Source organism: Excalfactoria chinensis, chromosome 5, assembly GCF_039878825.1.
Source record: "Excalfactoria chinensis isolate bCotChi1 chromosome 5, bCotChi1.hap2, whole genome shotgun sequence".
NCBI classification, from domain to species: Eukaryota; Metazoa; Chordata; class Aves; order Galliformes; family Phasianidae; genus Excalfactoria; species Excalfactoria chinensis.
Genome location: NC_092829.1, coordinates 5,740,085 through 5,752,808, shown reverse-complemented (window position 1 = coordinate 5,752,808; position 12,724 = coordinate 5,740,085). Strand labels below are relative to the sequence as shown.

At 50.0% G+C, this 12,724-nt stretch overlaps 2 protein-coding genes across 2 annotated transcripts; both read left to right on the top strand.

Annotated features, from left to right (window-relative positions):
• The first annotated feature begins 238 nt into the window (after nt 1-238).
• LOC140253279 (inositol 1,4,5-trisphosphate receptor-interacting protein-like 1) lies at nt 239-1,744 on the top strand. Its single transcript, XM_072338793.1, has one exon. It carries the CDS (start codon nt 239-241, stop codon nt 1,742-1,744), a length of 1,506 nt encoding a protein of 501 aa, XP_072194894.1.
• Nucleotides 1,745-8,145: 6,401 nt separating this feature from the next.
• LOC140253416 (inositol 1,4,5-trisphosphate receptor-interacting protein-like 1) lies at nt 8,146-9,651 on the top strand. Its single transcript, XM_072338963.1, has one exon. The coding sequence runs from the start codon at nt 8,146-8,148 to the stop codon at nt 9,649-9,651; it is 1,506 nt and encodes a 501-aa protein (XP_072195064.1).
• Nucleotides 9,652-12,724: the final 3,073 nt, after the last annotated feature.

Genomic DNA, 12,724 nt, shown 5'->3' with positions numbered 1-12,724 from the left:
CAGCGGCCCGCGAGGGCTTCGGGAGCCTGCAGTGCCGGCAGCGAGCGCTCAGGGCAGCCTGTGAGCAGCTCTCGGGGCAGTCAGCAGCAGCGCCGGCCTCAGCCCCCGCTGCCTCCCAGCTCCCTCAGCCCCGCTCCTACCTGAGCCCACACGCTGCGGCTCCCGGACCCACTCCCCCAGCCGTGCGCGAGCTCCCACCCAGCCCCACTGACCTCCCCTCTCTCCTCTCTTCCAGATCATGGCTTTGGCGTTTTTCTTCGCCTTGTTGGCGCAGAGAGTAGCTATTGTTGGCGATGAGTTGGATGCAGAAACGCTTGAACGCATGCGTCAGCGTGAGGTGTTTCTGCGAGAGCAGATGACCAAGCTCATAGAATTAGAAGAGAGGAACATGAAGAAGAGCAGGGTGGATATTCAAGCCTTGCTCTTCGCAGTGTTGCCTTACTGGAAGGTTTGCCGTGTTCTTTGCATTCTCTTCCTTCTTCTCTGGTTCACATGGAAGATCTATAAAAAGTTCCAGAGAGTTGAAGACAGAGGTGATGAGGAGAGTTCCAGCACTGTGGAGGAGCAGCAGGAGCTGGAGGTGCAACAGGAGGAAGTGGAAGAGGAGAAGAAAGTGGAAGAGGAGATGAATAATCTTCTCTTTGCTGATGTGCTCTGGCCAAACCAAATTCATCGAGATAACTGTGAGCAGATACTCCTCCTGTTTGGTCGCCTCATCAATTTATGCCGGTATCTTGTATCAGATGCTTTCTGTCCAGTGCCAGAGAGCCCCATCGGGGTGGGCAGTGCCTATGAAGGCTGGTGTCCCCTTGAGAATGAACCCATCTTCTGTCTGCTTGTGCCCCTGTCGGCCCCACGTGGGCATGTTTTCTGCCTGGATCTGGGTGCCACAGGGGAGCTGCCAGCAAGGAACTCCCGTATCCGTGTAGATCTGAAATGCACGTGCGGGAGGGAGCAGGAGATGGGTATGCGGTGCTTCCTCCACACCTCCAAGGAAGAGCTGGGAGATCAGCACCCCAGCCTACTGTATGACTTCTGCACTGACTCCTACCTAGACGTGGAGAAGACTGTCCGCTGGTTCCAGATGCTGATCACATGCGCCTGGAAATGCATGCCTGAGTCAGCAACATGCAGCATGAATGTGGTGCTGTCCAGGCGCTCCTGCAGGCTTCATCTGACAGATATCCACAAAACAGCCTTTGTCGTTGAGATCGTGTTTGGTGTACAGCAAGACCATACGGACATCTTTCTGAGCAGCCAGAAGACAGAGGCTGCTGATACCCCCAGCACAACCTGGCCACAGAGTTTTGCAGTGGCAGAGGCAAAGTTGTTCCAGCATATTGCCGCCCATGACCAGGGAAACACTTCCTACCTCAAATACATGCAAGTGGGTGCCTACATCCTGGGGGGCCAGACCTTTTCTACCTACCAACTGAGGACCGTGCTCATGCACCTCCTGACTGCCATCCCTTTGGAAAGCTGGCATGGGAAGTATTTCCTGCAGCGGATGGATGACATCTTGCGCTACCTGCGCTGCTGTGTGGAGGAGAAACGTCTCAATCATTTCTTCATAGGAAATGAGGACGTGCCTGCGGAGATTATCTTGCCGCAGCAATTCCGAGCGTCCCAACCGCTCAACCTCCTCCAGTACCTGGTGCAGGATCCAGACAGTCATGAACAGGCGCTGCAGGAGTTGGAGGAGCTGCAAGATCGGCTCAGAAGCCTGCTGATGTTTGGGAAATGAGAGACGCCCACTTGTCCCACAGACGAGCACTCTGGACGTGGAGAAGACAACACTCAGCAGGCAGTGGGAATTGCTCCCAAATGTTTTCTCCAGAACAAACCAACAGTGCAGTAGCCAGAGTGCTGAACTGAATATGCACAAGGGAGCAGCTGGTGTGAGACAATGATGTCCTTCCTCCACCACCCTGAGGACCACCTGGGGAAAGAGGAGATGCTCAGCCTCCTACAAACTCTCCAGGATATGGAGAAAACTGCAACCTGGTTCCAGGAACTGGTGAGAGAAGTCTGGATAGCCATGCCTCAACTGCTAACAGTGCAGTACGAGTTGCAGCCCTCCGTCTGCTTCTGCAAGCTCCGGCTGACAACCACCTCTTGCAGAGCCCTCTGGATTGAGCTCAGGCTCAGGGTACAGCAAGAGGACTTGGACACATTTCTGTCCTTTGAGTAGGCAGGCGCTGTTGATAGCAGCAGCACAAGGAGGCCGCAGAGATGTGCTGCAGCAGAGACAAACTTCTTTGGGAAACAGACACTACAGCAGGCTACATCTGATGGACTTCAAAAGAAGCTGCTTACTTAAGGCAGCATTTGGAGTATAGCAAGACCATGAAGACATCTATCCAAGCAGCCAGGAGACAGAGACAGCAACACCCATATCCTGGTAGCCACCGGAATTTCTACGGATGCCATGTTAGTCCAGCCTTTTAGATGCCAGGACTATATGGAGTGAAATCATCTTTGACCACACTGAAAATATAGTTCATGTAGATCAGAAAAATGCATATTATTAAAACATATACATCGATGCTTCATCGATGTATATGTTTTAATAACATACATAGATATTTCATCCATGTATATGTTTTAATAGTATACATAGATATTTCATCCATGTATATGTTTCAAAAAATTTAATTTAAAAAAAACATAAAAATTATTAAAAATTTTCAAAAAAATTAATAAAAATTAAAAAACAAACAGAACTAGTGGTATATGTGCCCTTCTTTTGGTGAAACTAATGCATCAGCTTTGGGACACTGGTGGATGGCAAGCTGGACACAAGCCAGCAATATGTCCTCATAGCCTAGGAAGCCAGTTGTATCATGGGCTGCATCTAAAGCAGTTGTCAGCAGGTCAGAGAGGGGATCCTGCCCCTCTGCTCTGGGCTGGTGAGACCTCATCTGGATAGTGCGTCCAGGTGGGGAGTCCTCAGTACAGGAGAAATGTGGACCTGTTGGAGTGCATCCAGAGGAGGACCACAAAAATGATCCAAGGAATGGAACAGCTTCCTTCAAGGACAGACTGGGAGAGCTGGAGCTGTGCAGCCTGGAAAGGAGACAACTCCATGGAGAGCTGAGAGCAGCCTTTCAGTATCTACTAGAAGGCTGTAAGAAAGAAGGGGACAGACTCTTCTGGATGGTCTGCTGTGGTAGGACAAAGCAAATGGTTTCAAAGTAAGAGAGAGAAGATTTAGACTGGATATGAGAAACAGTGTTTCCTTACAATAATGGAAATGAAGCACCGGCACAAGTTGCCCAGAAAGGTGGCAGGTGCCCAGACCCTGGAGACAACCAAAACAAGGCAGACCACTGTGAAAGGTAGACTGTGTTTTTGCAGTGGAAATGTCCAGTATTTTTGTATGTAGTCTAGGATAAGTTGCCTTTCACAAAGAAAGATCCTGAACAGACTAAAGTTGAGACTGGGGCATTCTGACCTGGGTAGAATTGGCAAAGGCGCTAGGTAAGGTAATTATATAGGCTAAGGGAGATTCTGGTAAAGGACAGAATGAGTTTGCTAATTTTTGAGAATATTTTCTTCCTGTTGCCATAAAAAGTACCCAACATTCCTAAAGACAATGGACTGGTAACAGACACTGTATGGAAATGTAAGGTAGCAACAGTGTCAGAAGACTGTGAGCCTGAGACACTCAACCAATGAGTGCCAGGAGAGGTTCTTCCTGCGTTAGACCCAGGGTATATTAAGCTGCGGATTTCACTGACTAGTTGCACAACTTCTCCCTTGTCAGTAGGGGTTGTGCACCCATTACTGCAATAATGAATAAAGTGCTCTTCACAGAGATCTCTGCCTGATTAGAAATTTTTGATTTGGAGCATGTTTCTCACACCTCCTGCTCAAGCTATGGGTGTTCCTGTTCAATGCAAAGGAATTGAACCAGATGGCCTTTAAAGGTCTTTTCCACCTTGAAATGATTTTTTTTAATCATTCTAAGCCTGTGCCTAACAAGTTCTCATCAGCAAACACCTGAGTGACAAAGCCTTGGGCTCATGTGAGTACCTGCATCTGTGTTAGATCCACAGTTCACTCTTCTTGTAAAGACACCATTACTGTTTCACCTGGGAGGTGTTGTCTGGGAGCTTTTTATATTTGGATGACATTGGTGATCCCAAACCTTGACAAAGGAAGATTATCAGTTACTGCAGCAGCATTAAGTCACCAGCCTTTTTGGCTGTCGTAACCTGAAGGTGCCATTTTGCCCAACATACATTTTCCCACATTGTCACAGAACAGACACTCCTTCAGGACCTCAGAGAAGGAAAAACATAGACAAGGTTCAAGATGGACAGGCCCACTTTATTTACCACAATGCAGATAGGCTGAAACACACTCGTCTCAGAGATCCCTCTCTTGAGTCAAGAAGTCAAGAGCGGACAAAGACTGAGATTTAAAATGGACCTCAACAGGCTTAGAAGAGCTACATCTGCAGAAAATAATAAAAAGAATATTACATAAACAAAAATTGAAGAAATTGAACCAAATGCAATCAAAAAAATCAGGTTAAGAACAAGGTTTAATCTGTCATCGACCCTTAGAATATATGAAGCCAACCGCTTTCTCCGCAGTAAAACCCAAGGGAAACAAAGGAAATCCAGTTCGGACACGTGCCTCAGAGCAGGGCCGATGCCGCGGCCATGGAGGCCCAGGGCAGCTGAGGGGGGCCGAAGGGTGGGGCTGGGGCGTCTGTGACATCACAGTGCATCACACTGCGGGGCTGGCATCAAGGCCATCAGCAGGCAGCGCTGCTCCACTTTGGCCTGGGCCAGCGGTGAGTGCAGCAGCAGGGGGAAGGCTGTGCTGGGCCGGGCGCAAACAGCGGCCTCAGCCCCCACTGCCTCCCAGCTCCCTCAGCCCCGCTCCTACCTGAGCCCACACGCTGCGGCTCCTGGACCAGCTCCCCCAGCCCTTCGCGAGCTCCTACCCAGCCCCACTGACCTCCCCTCTCTCCTCTCTTCCAGATCATGGCTTTGGCGTTTTTCTTTGCCTTGTTGGCGCAGAGAGTAGCTTTTGTTGGTGATGTGCTGGATGCGGAAACACTTGAACGCATGCGTCAGCGTGAGGTGTTTCTGCGAGAGCAGATGACCAAGATGCTGGAGGAGATCGAGCGGAGCAGGATGGATGTGCAACTCTGGCACTTCTTTGCACGGCAGCCTTGGGAAATTTGGGCCTTGGCTGTACTGCTGCTTTTCCTGCTCGTCGACTTCATCCAGTGTATAGAGACTCAAGAGGAAAAGGAGATCCAACGTGAAACTGAGATGCAGAGAAACTCTGACGGGGAGATGTGGGAGCCAGTGTACCATGAAGGCTCCGATGACGTTACCTACGTGAGCAGGTTTTACTATGAGTTCTCCATTTGGCCTCTGAAGACCAGGAGACACATGTGCAAGGTGGTGGAGGATCTGGTGGATGAGCTTCTGACCGTCTGTCAGATACTTCCCCAGAGTTACTTCATGCCACAGCTGCGGCCAGCTGTTGGGGTGGGCGTTGGCTTTGAAAACACCAGACCCGAAGGGAACCATGTTGTCTACCGCATGCTCGTGCCCCTGAAGGCACCCCCGGGACATGTCTTCCACTTGGAGCACGGCCCCAAGGCGAGGGTGGGGGTGAGGAATTCCTGCCTCCGCGTGGAGCTCAAGTGCACTTGCATAAGGGAGCGGGTGATAGGGGACATGCTGTGCTTCGTCCACCACCCTCGGGACAAGCTGTGGAAAGAGCAGATGCCCAGCCTCCTACAAACCCTATGCTGCGACTCCTACCTGGATATGGAGAAAACTGCAGCCTGGTTCCAGAAACTGGTGTTAGAAGCCTGGCCGGAGATGCCACTGTTCTCCATAGCGCAGGCCGAGATGCTGTCCTCCTACCGATTCTGCAAGATCAAGCTGACCACCACCAACGGCAGAGTCATCTGGATTGAGCTCATGCTTGGGATACAGGACAAGGACATGTTCCTGAGCTTTGAGTAGGCAGGGGCTGTCGTTATCGGAGGCCGCAGAGATGCACTGCCACAGGAACGCTCTTCTTCACAAAACAGCCAGGCATGCGTGGCACAACAGATTCCATCAGAAACATCTGCAGCTCTGCGTCCCTGTTCAAGGAGGTGCCTACAGAATGACTAACACCCCACCTGCCACCTGCTACAGAGCTGAGCATGCTGGACATGGAGAAGATGCTGCCCAACGAGCAGGTGGAAGTTCTCTCTGAAGGAAAACCTCACCTCAGGGATCCACAGCCCATGCAATTGAAGAGGCCGCTGCATGGACGCCTGAAGCAGAGACTCCTATTAACAGCTGGGCAGGGACCAGCCCGCCTCTCCGTGAGGGTTCTTTTGCTCTGCAAGCCTCGGCCTCGACAAAAATGGGAGAAATGCTCTGTCCCTGAGTGTCTGCTCAAGGAGATGTCCCCAGAGCCAGCTCACAGTGCTGTGGTAAGACAGCTTTAGAGTCACTGTGAGAACCCTTCTTTGTTTTCTGGCTCAAAGCTTGCTTCCTGAGGTGTTTTCTCATGATAAGACTCTCACTGATTTATGGAGGAGGCAAGTGATGGGTGCTACCGTGTGACAATCAACATCACCCTGTAGGCATCTGATAGCACCTTCCTTCATAGCTGTTTGCTTCCGGAACAGAGTGCACAGGAGTGTTTACGGGTGGAAGATCTGGCCTGGGACTAAATAGCTCCAGCTTGGTATGGGAAAATTGGGGAATGATGCCATCGTGTCCTGTGAAAAACAGGATGCAGATGGGCATCCCTGCTCCCTCTTATCTGCTGGCAAGGCCCAGAAGATGGGAACAAAGGAGTTTTGCTGAGATCCCTAAGCCAGAATTTTCTACCCCAAGGAGAGCTGACTCAACTATTTTGGATTTGAGCTGTCACTCCAAAAAGAAAGCTGACTCAACCACTTTGGACTTATAAATAAGTTGGTGCTACCACTGGAAATTCATTCGTCATTGTGGTCACCGTCATCATCAGTGGAACACCAACGCCTGATGACCCACCACTAATGAAGATCAATGACAAACCTTGCTGGACCCATGGTGGTGACTATCTCCCTCCTGCTTCCTGCAAAGACTCCTTGCTTCTATTTCCTATCTTTACTATCGCCTGCCTTCCCTTCCCCATCACCCTATAATAATGTCCGTTCTCTCCTTCCCCATCTCCCTAATTAAGATTTATAATAAACTGGTCGGACCAACATCTGAACCGTTGTTTCTTACTCTCACGCCGGGTATACATATGTTAAAGAACCTTGCCTCCCTCCTATAAACTGGGGCAAGACAGTCACAGAATCAACAAGGCTGGAACAGACCTCAGGATCATCCAGTCCAACCATCCACCTATCACCAGTATTTCCAACTATTCCTGCAGAAATCCAGGTAATACTCCCCGTCTCACTCACCAAGCCTTCTCACAAGGCCATAACGTCCTTGAAGCCATCATGTCCTCCCTGTTCTCCCAAACAACTCTCAACACCAAACGAGTTTGCAGGGATCAGACTATTGGAATTTAATTGGGGATGACACACTAGGAGCAGAGCATCCACAGGCCGGGTCACCCAACTTTCTTTTTGAGGTCGCTCCAGGGGATTCCAGTCTGCTTTGTAAAGGGAGACCCTGGGAGCTCAGTCTGGCCACGTGCCTCAGAGCAGGGCCGATGCTGCGGCCATGGAGGCCCAGGGCAGCTGAGGGGGGCCGAAGGGTGGGGCTGGGGCGTCTGTGACGTCACAGTACTTCACAATGCAGGGCGTCTGTGACGTCACAGTGCGTCACAATGCGGGGCTGGCATCGAGGCCATCAGCAGGCAGCGCTGCTCCACTTTGGCCTGGGCCAGCGGTGAGTGCAGCAGCAGGGGGAAGGCTGTGCTGGGCCGGGCGCAAACAGCAGCCCGCGAGGGCTTTGGGAGCCTGCAGTGCCGGCAGCGAGCGCTCAGGGCAGCCTGTGAGCAGCTCTCGGGGCAGTCAGCAACAGCGCCGGCCTCAGCCCCCGCTGCCTCCCAGCTCCCTCGGCCCCGCTCCTACCTGAGCCCACAAGCTGCAGCTCCCGGACCCACTCCCCCAGCCGTGCGCGAGCTCCCACCCAGCCCCACTGACCTCCCCTCTCTCCTCTCTTCCAGATCATGGCTTTGGCGTTTTTCTTCGCCTTGTTGGCGCAGAGAGTAGCTATTGTTGGCGATGAGTTGGATGCAGAAACGCTTGAACGCATTCGTCAGCGGGAGGTGTTTCTGCGAGAGCAGATGATCAAGCTCATAGAATTAGAAGAGAGGAACATGAAGAAGAGCAGGGTGGATATTCAAGCCTTGCTCTTCGCAGTGTTGCCTTACTGGAAGGTTTGCCGTGTTCTTTGCATTCTCTTCCTTCTTCTCTGGTTCACATGGAAGATCTATAAAAAGTTCCAGAGAGTTGAAGACAGAGGTGATGAGGAGAGTTCCAGCACTGTGGAGGAGCAGCAGGAGCCGGAGGTGCAACAGGAGGAAGTGGAAGAGGAGAAGAAAGTGGAAGAGGAGATGAATAATCTTCTCTTTGCTGATGTGCTCTGGCCAAACCAAATTCATCGAGATAACTGTGAGCAGATACTCCTCCTGTTTGGTCGCCTCATCAATTTATGCCGGTATCTTGTATCAGATACTTTCTGTCCAGTGCCAGAGAGCCCCATCGGGGTGGGCAGTGCCTATGAAGGCTGGTGTCCCCTTGAGAACGAACCCATCTTCTGTCTGCTTGTGCCCCTGTCGGCCCCACGTGGGCATGTTTTCTGCCTTGATCTGGGCGCCACAGGGGAGCTGCCAGCAAGGAACTCCCGTATCCGTGTAGATCTGAAATGCACGTGCGGGAGGGAGCAGGAGATGGGTATGCGGTGCTTCCTCCACACCTCCAAGGAAGAGCTGGGAGATCAGCACCCCAGCCCACTGTATGACTTCTGCACTGACTCCTACCTAGACGTGGAGAAGACTGTCCGCTGGTTCCAGATGCTGATCACATGCGCCTGGAAATGCATGCCTGAGTCAGCAACATGCAGCATGAATGTGGTGCTGTCCAGGCGCTCCTGCAGGCTTCATCTGACAGATATCCACAAAACAGCCTTTGTCGTTGAGATCGTGTTTGGTGTACAGCAAGACCATACGGACATCTTTCTGAGCAGCCAGGAGACAGAGGCTGCTGATACCCCCAGCACAACCTGGCCACAGAGTTGTGCAGTGGCAGAGGGAAAGTTATTCCAGCATATTGCCGCCCATGACCAGGGAAACACTTCCTACCTCAAATACATGCAAGTGGGTGCCTACATCCTGGGGGGCCACACCTTTTCTACCTACCAACTGAGGACCGTGCTCATGCACCTCCTGACTGCCATCCCTTTGGAAAGCTGGCATGGGAAGTATTTCCTGCAGCGGATGGATGACATCTTGCGCTACCTGCGCTGCTGTGTGGAGGAGAAACGTCTCAATCATTTCTTCATAGGAAATGAGGACGTGCCTGCGGAGATTATCTTGCCGCAGCAATTCCGAGCGTCCCAACCGCTCAACCTCCTCCAGTACCTGGTGCAGGATCCAGACAGTCATGAACAGGCGCTGCAGGAGTTGGAGGAGCTGCAAGATCGGCTCAGAAGCCTGCTGATGTTTGGGAAATGAGAGACGCCCACTTGTCCCACAGACGAGCACTCTGGACGTGGAGAAGACAACACTCAGCAGGCAGTGGGAATTGCTCCCAAATGTTTTCTCCAGAACAAACCAACAGTGCAGTAGCCAGAGTGCTGAACTGAATATGCACAAGGGAGCAGCTGGTGTGAGACAATGATGTCCTTCTTCCACCACCCTGAGGACCACCTGGGGAAAGAGGAGATGCTCAGCCTCCTACAAACTCTCCAGGATATGGAGAAAACTGCAACCTGGTTCCAGGAACTGGTGAGAGAAGTCTGGATAGCCATGCCTCAACTGCTAACAGTGCAGTACGAGTTGCAGCCCTCCGTCTGCTTCTGCAAGCTCCGGCTGACAACCACCTCTTGCAGAGCCCTCTGGATTGAGCTCAGGCTCAGGGTACAGCAAGAGGACTTGGACACATTTCTGTCCTTTGAGTAGGCAGGCGCTGTTGATAGCAGCAGCACAAGGAGGCCGCAGAGATGTGCTGCAGCAGAGACAAACTTCTTTGGGAAACAGACACTACAGCAGGCTACATCTGATGGACTTCAAAAGAAGCTGCTTACTTAAGGCAGCATTTGGAGTATAGCAAGACCATGAAGACATCTATCCAAGCAGCCAGGAGACAGAGACAGCAACACCCATATCCTGGTAGCCACCGGAATTTCTACGGATGCCATGTTAGTCCAGCCTTTTAGATGCCAGGACTATATGGAGTGAAATCATCTTTGACCACACTGAAAATATAGTTCATGTAGATCAGAAAAATGCATATTATTAAAACATATACATCGATGCTTCATCGATGTATATGTTTTAATAACATACATAGATATTTCATCCATGTATATGTTTTAATAGTATACATAGATATTTCATCCATGTATATGTTTCAAAAAATTTAATAATAATAAAAAAATAATAAAAATTAATAAAAATTTTCAAAAAAATTAATAAAAATTAAAAAACAAACAAAACTAGTGGTATATGTGCCCTTCTTTTGGTGAAACTAATGCATCAGCTTTGGGACACTGGTGGATGGCAAGCTGGACACAAGCCAGCAATATGTCCTCATAGTCTAGGAAGCCAGTTGTATCATGGGCTGCATCTAAAGCAGTTGTCAGCAGGTCAGAGAGGGGATCCTGCCCCTCTGCTCTGGGCTGGTGAGACCTCATCTGGATAGTGCGTCCAGGTGGGGAGTCCTCAGTACAGGAGAAATGTGGACCTGTTGGACTGCATCCAGAGGAGGACCACAAAAATGATCCAAGGAATGGAACAGCTTCCTTCAAGGACAGACTGGGAGAGCTGGAGCTGGGCAGCCTGGAAAGGAGACAACTCCATGGAGAGCTGAGAGCAGCCTTTCAGTATCTACTAGAAGGCTGTAAGAAAGAAGGGGACAGACTCTTTCGGATGGTCTGCTGTGGCAGGACAAAGCAAATGGTTTCAAAGTAAGAGAGAGAAGATTTAGACTGGATATGAGAAACAGTGTTTCCTTACAATAATGGAAATGAAGCACCGGCACAGGTTGCCCAGAAAGGTGGCAGGGGCCCAGACCCTGGAGACAACCAAAACAAGGCAGACCACTGTGAAAGGTAGACTGTGTTTTTACAGTGGAAATGTCCAGTATTTTTGTATGTAGTATAGGATAAGTTGCCTTTCACAAAGAAAGATCCTGAACAGACTAAAGTTGAAACTGGGGCATTCTGACCTGGGTAGAATTGGCAAAGGCGCTAGGTAAGGTAATTATATAGGCTAAGGGAGAGTCTGGTAAAGGACAGAATGAGTTTGCTAATTTTTGAGAATATTTTCTTCCTGTTGCCATAAAAAGTACCCAACATCCCTAAAGACAATGGACTGGTAACAGACACTGTATGGAAATGTAAGGTAGCAACAGTGTCAGAAGACTGTGAGCCTGAGACACTCAACCAATGAGTGCCAGGAGAGGTTTTTCCTGCGTTAGACCCAGGGTATATTAAGCTGCGGATTTCACTGACTAGTTGCACAATTTCTCCCTTGTCAGTAGGGGTTGTGCACCCATTACTGCAATAATGAATAAAGTGCTCTTCACAGAGATCTCTGCCTGATTAGAAATTTTTGATTTGGAGCATGTTTCTCACACCTCCTGCTCAAGCTATAGGTGTTCCTGTTCAATGCAAAGGAATTGAACCAGATGGCCTTTAAAGGTCTTTTCCACCCTGAAATGATTTATTTATTTATTTATTTTAAATCATTCTATGCCTGTGCCTAACAAGTTCTCATCAGCAAACACCTGAGTGACAAAGCCTTGGGCTCATGTGAGTACCTGCATCTGTGTTAGATCCACAGTTCACTCTTCTTGTAAAGACACCATTACTGTTTCACCTGGGAGGTGTTGTCTGGGAGCTTTTTATATTTGGATGACATTGGTGATCCCAAACCTTGACAAAGGAAGATTATCGGTTACTGCAGCAGCATTAAGTCACCAGCCTTTTTGGCTGTCGTAACCTGAAGAAAGCTAAGGTGCCATTTTGCCCAACATACATTTTCCCACATTGTCACAGAACAGACACTCCTTCAGGACCTCAGAGAAGGAAAAACATAGACAAGGTTCAAGATGGACAGGCCCACTTTATTTACCACAATGCAGATAGGCTGAAACACACTCGTCTCAGAGATCCCTCTCTTGAGTCAAGAAGTCAAGAGCGGACAAAGACTGAGATTTAAAATGGACCTCAGCAGGCTTAGAAGAGCTACATCTGCAGAAAATAATAAAAAGAATATTACATAAACAAAAGTTGAAGAAATTGAACCAAATGCAATCAGAAAAATCAGGTTAAGAACAAGGTTTAATCTGTCATCGACCCTTAGAGTAGTACAATATATGAAGCCAACTGCTTTCTCCGCAGTAAAACCCAAGGGAAACAAAGGAAATCCAGTTCGGACACGTGCCTCAGAGCAGGGCCGATGCCGCGGCCATGGAGGCCCAGGGCAGCTGAGGGGGGCCGAAGGGTGGGGCTGGGGCGTCTGTGACATCACAGTGCATCACACTGCGGGGCTGGCATCAAGGCCATCAGCAGGCAGCGCTGCT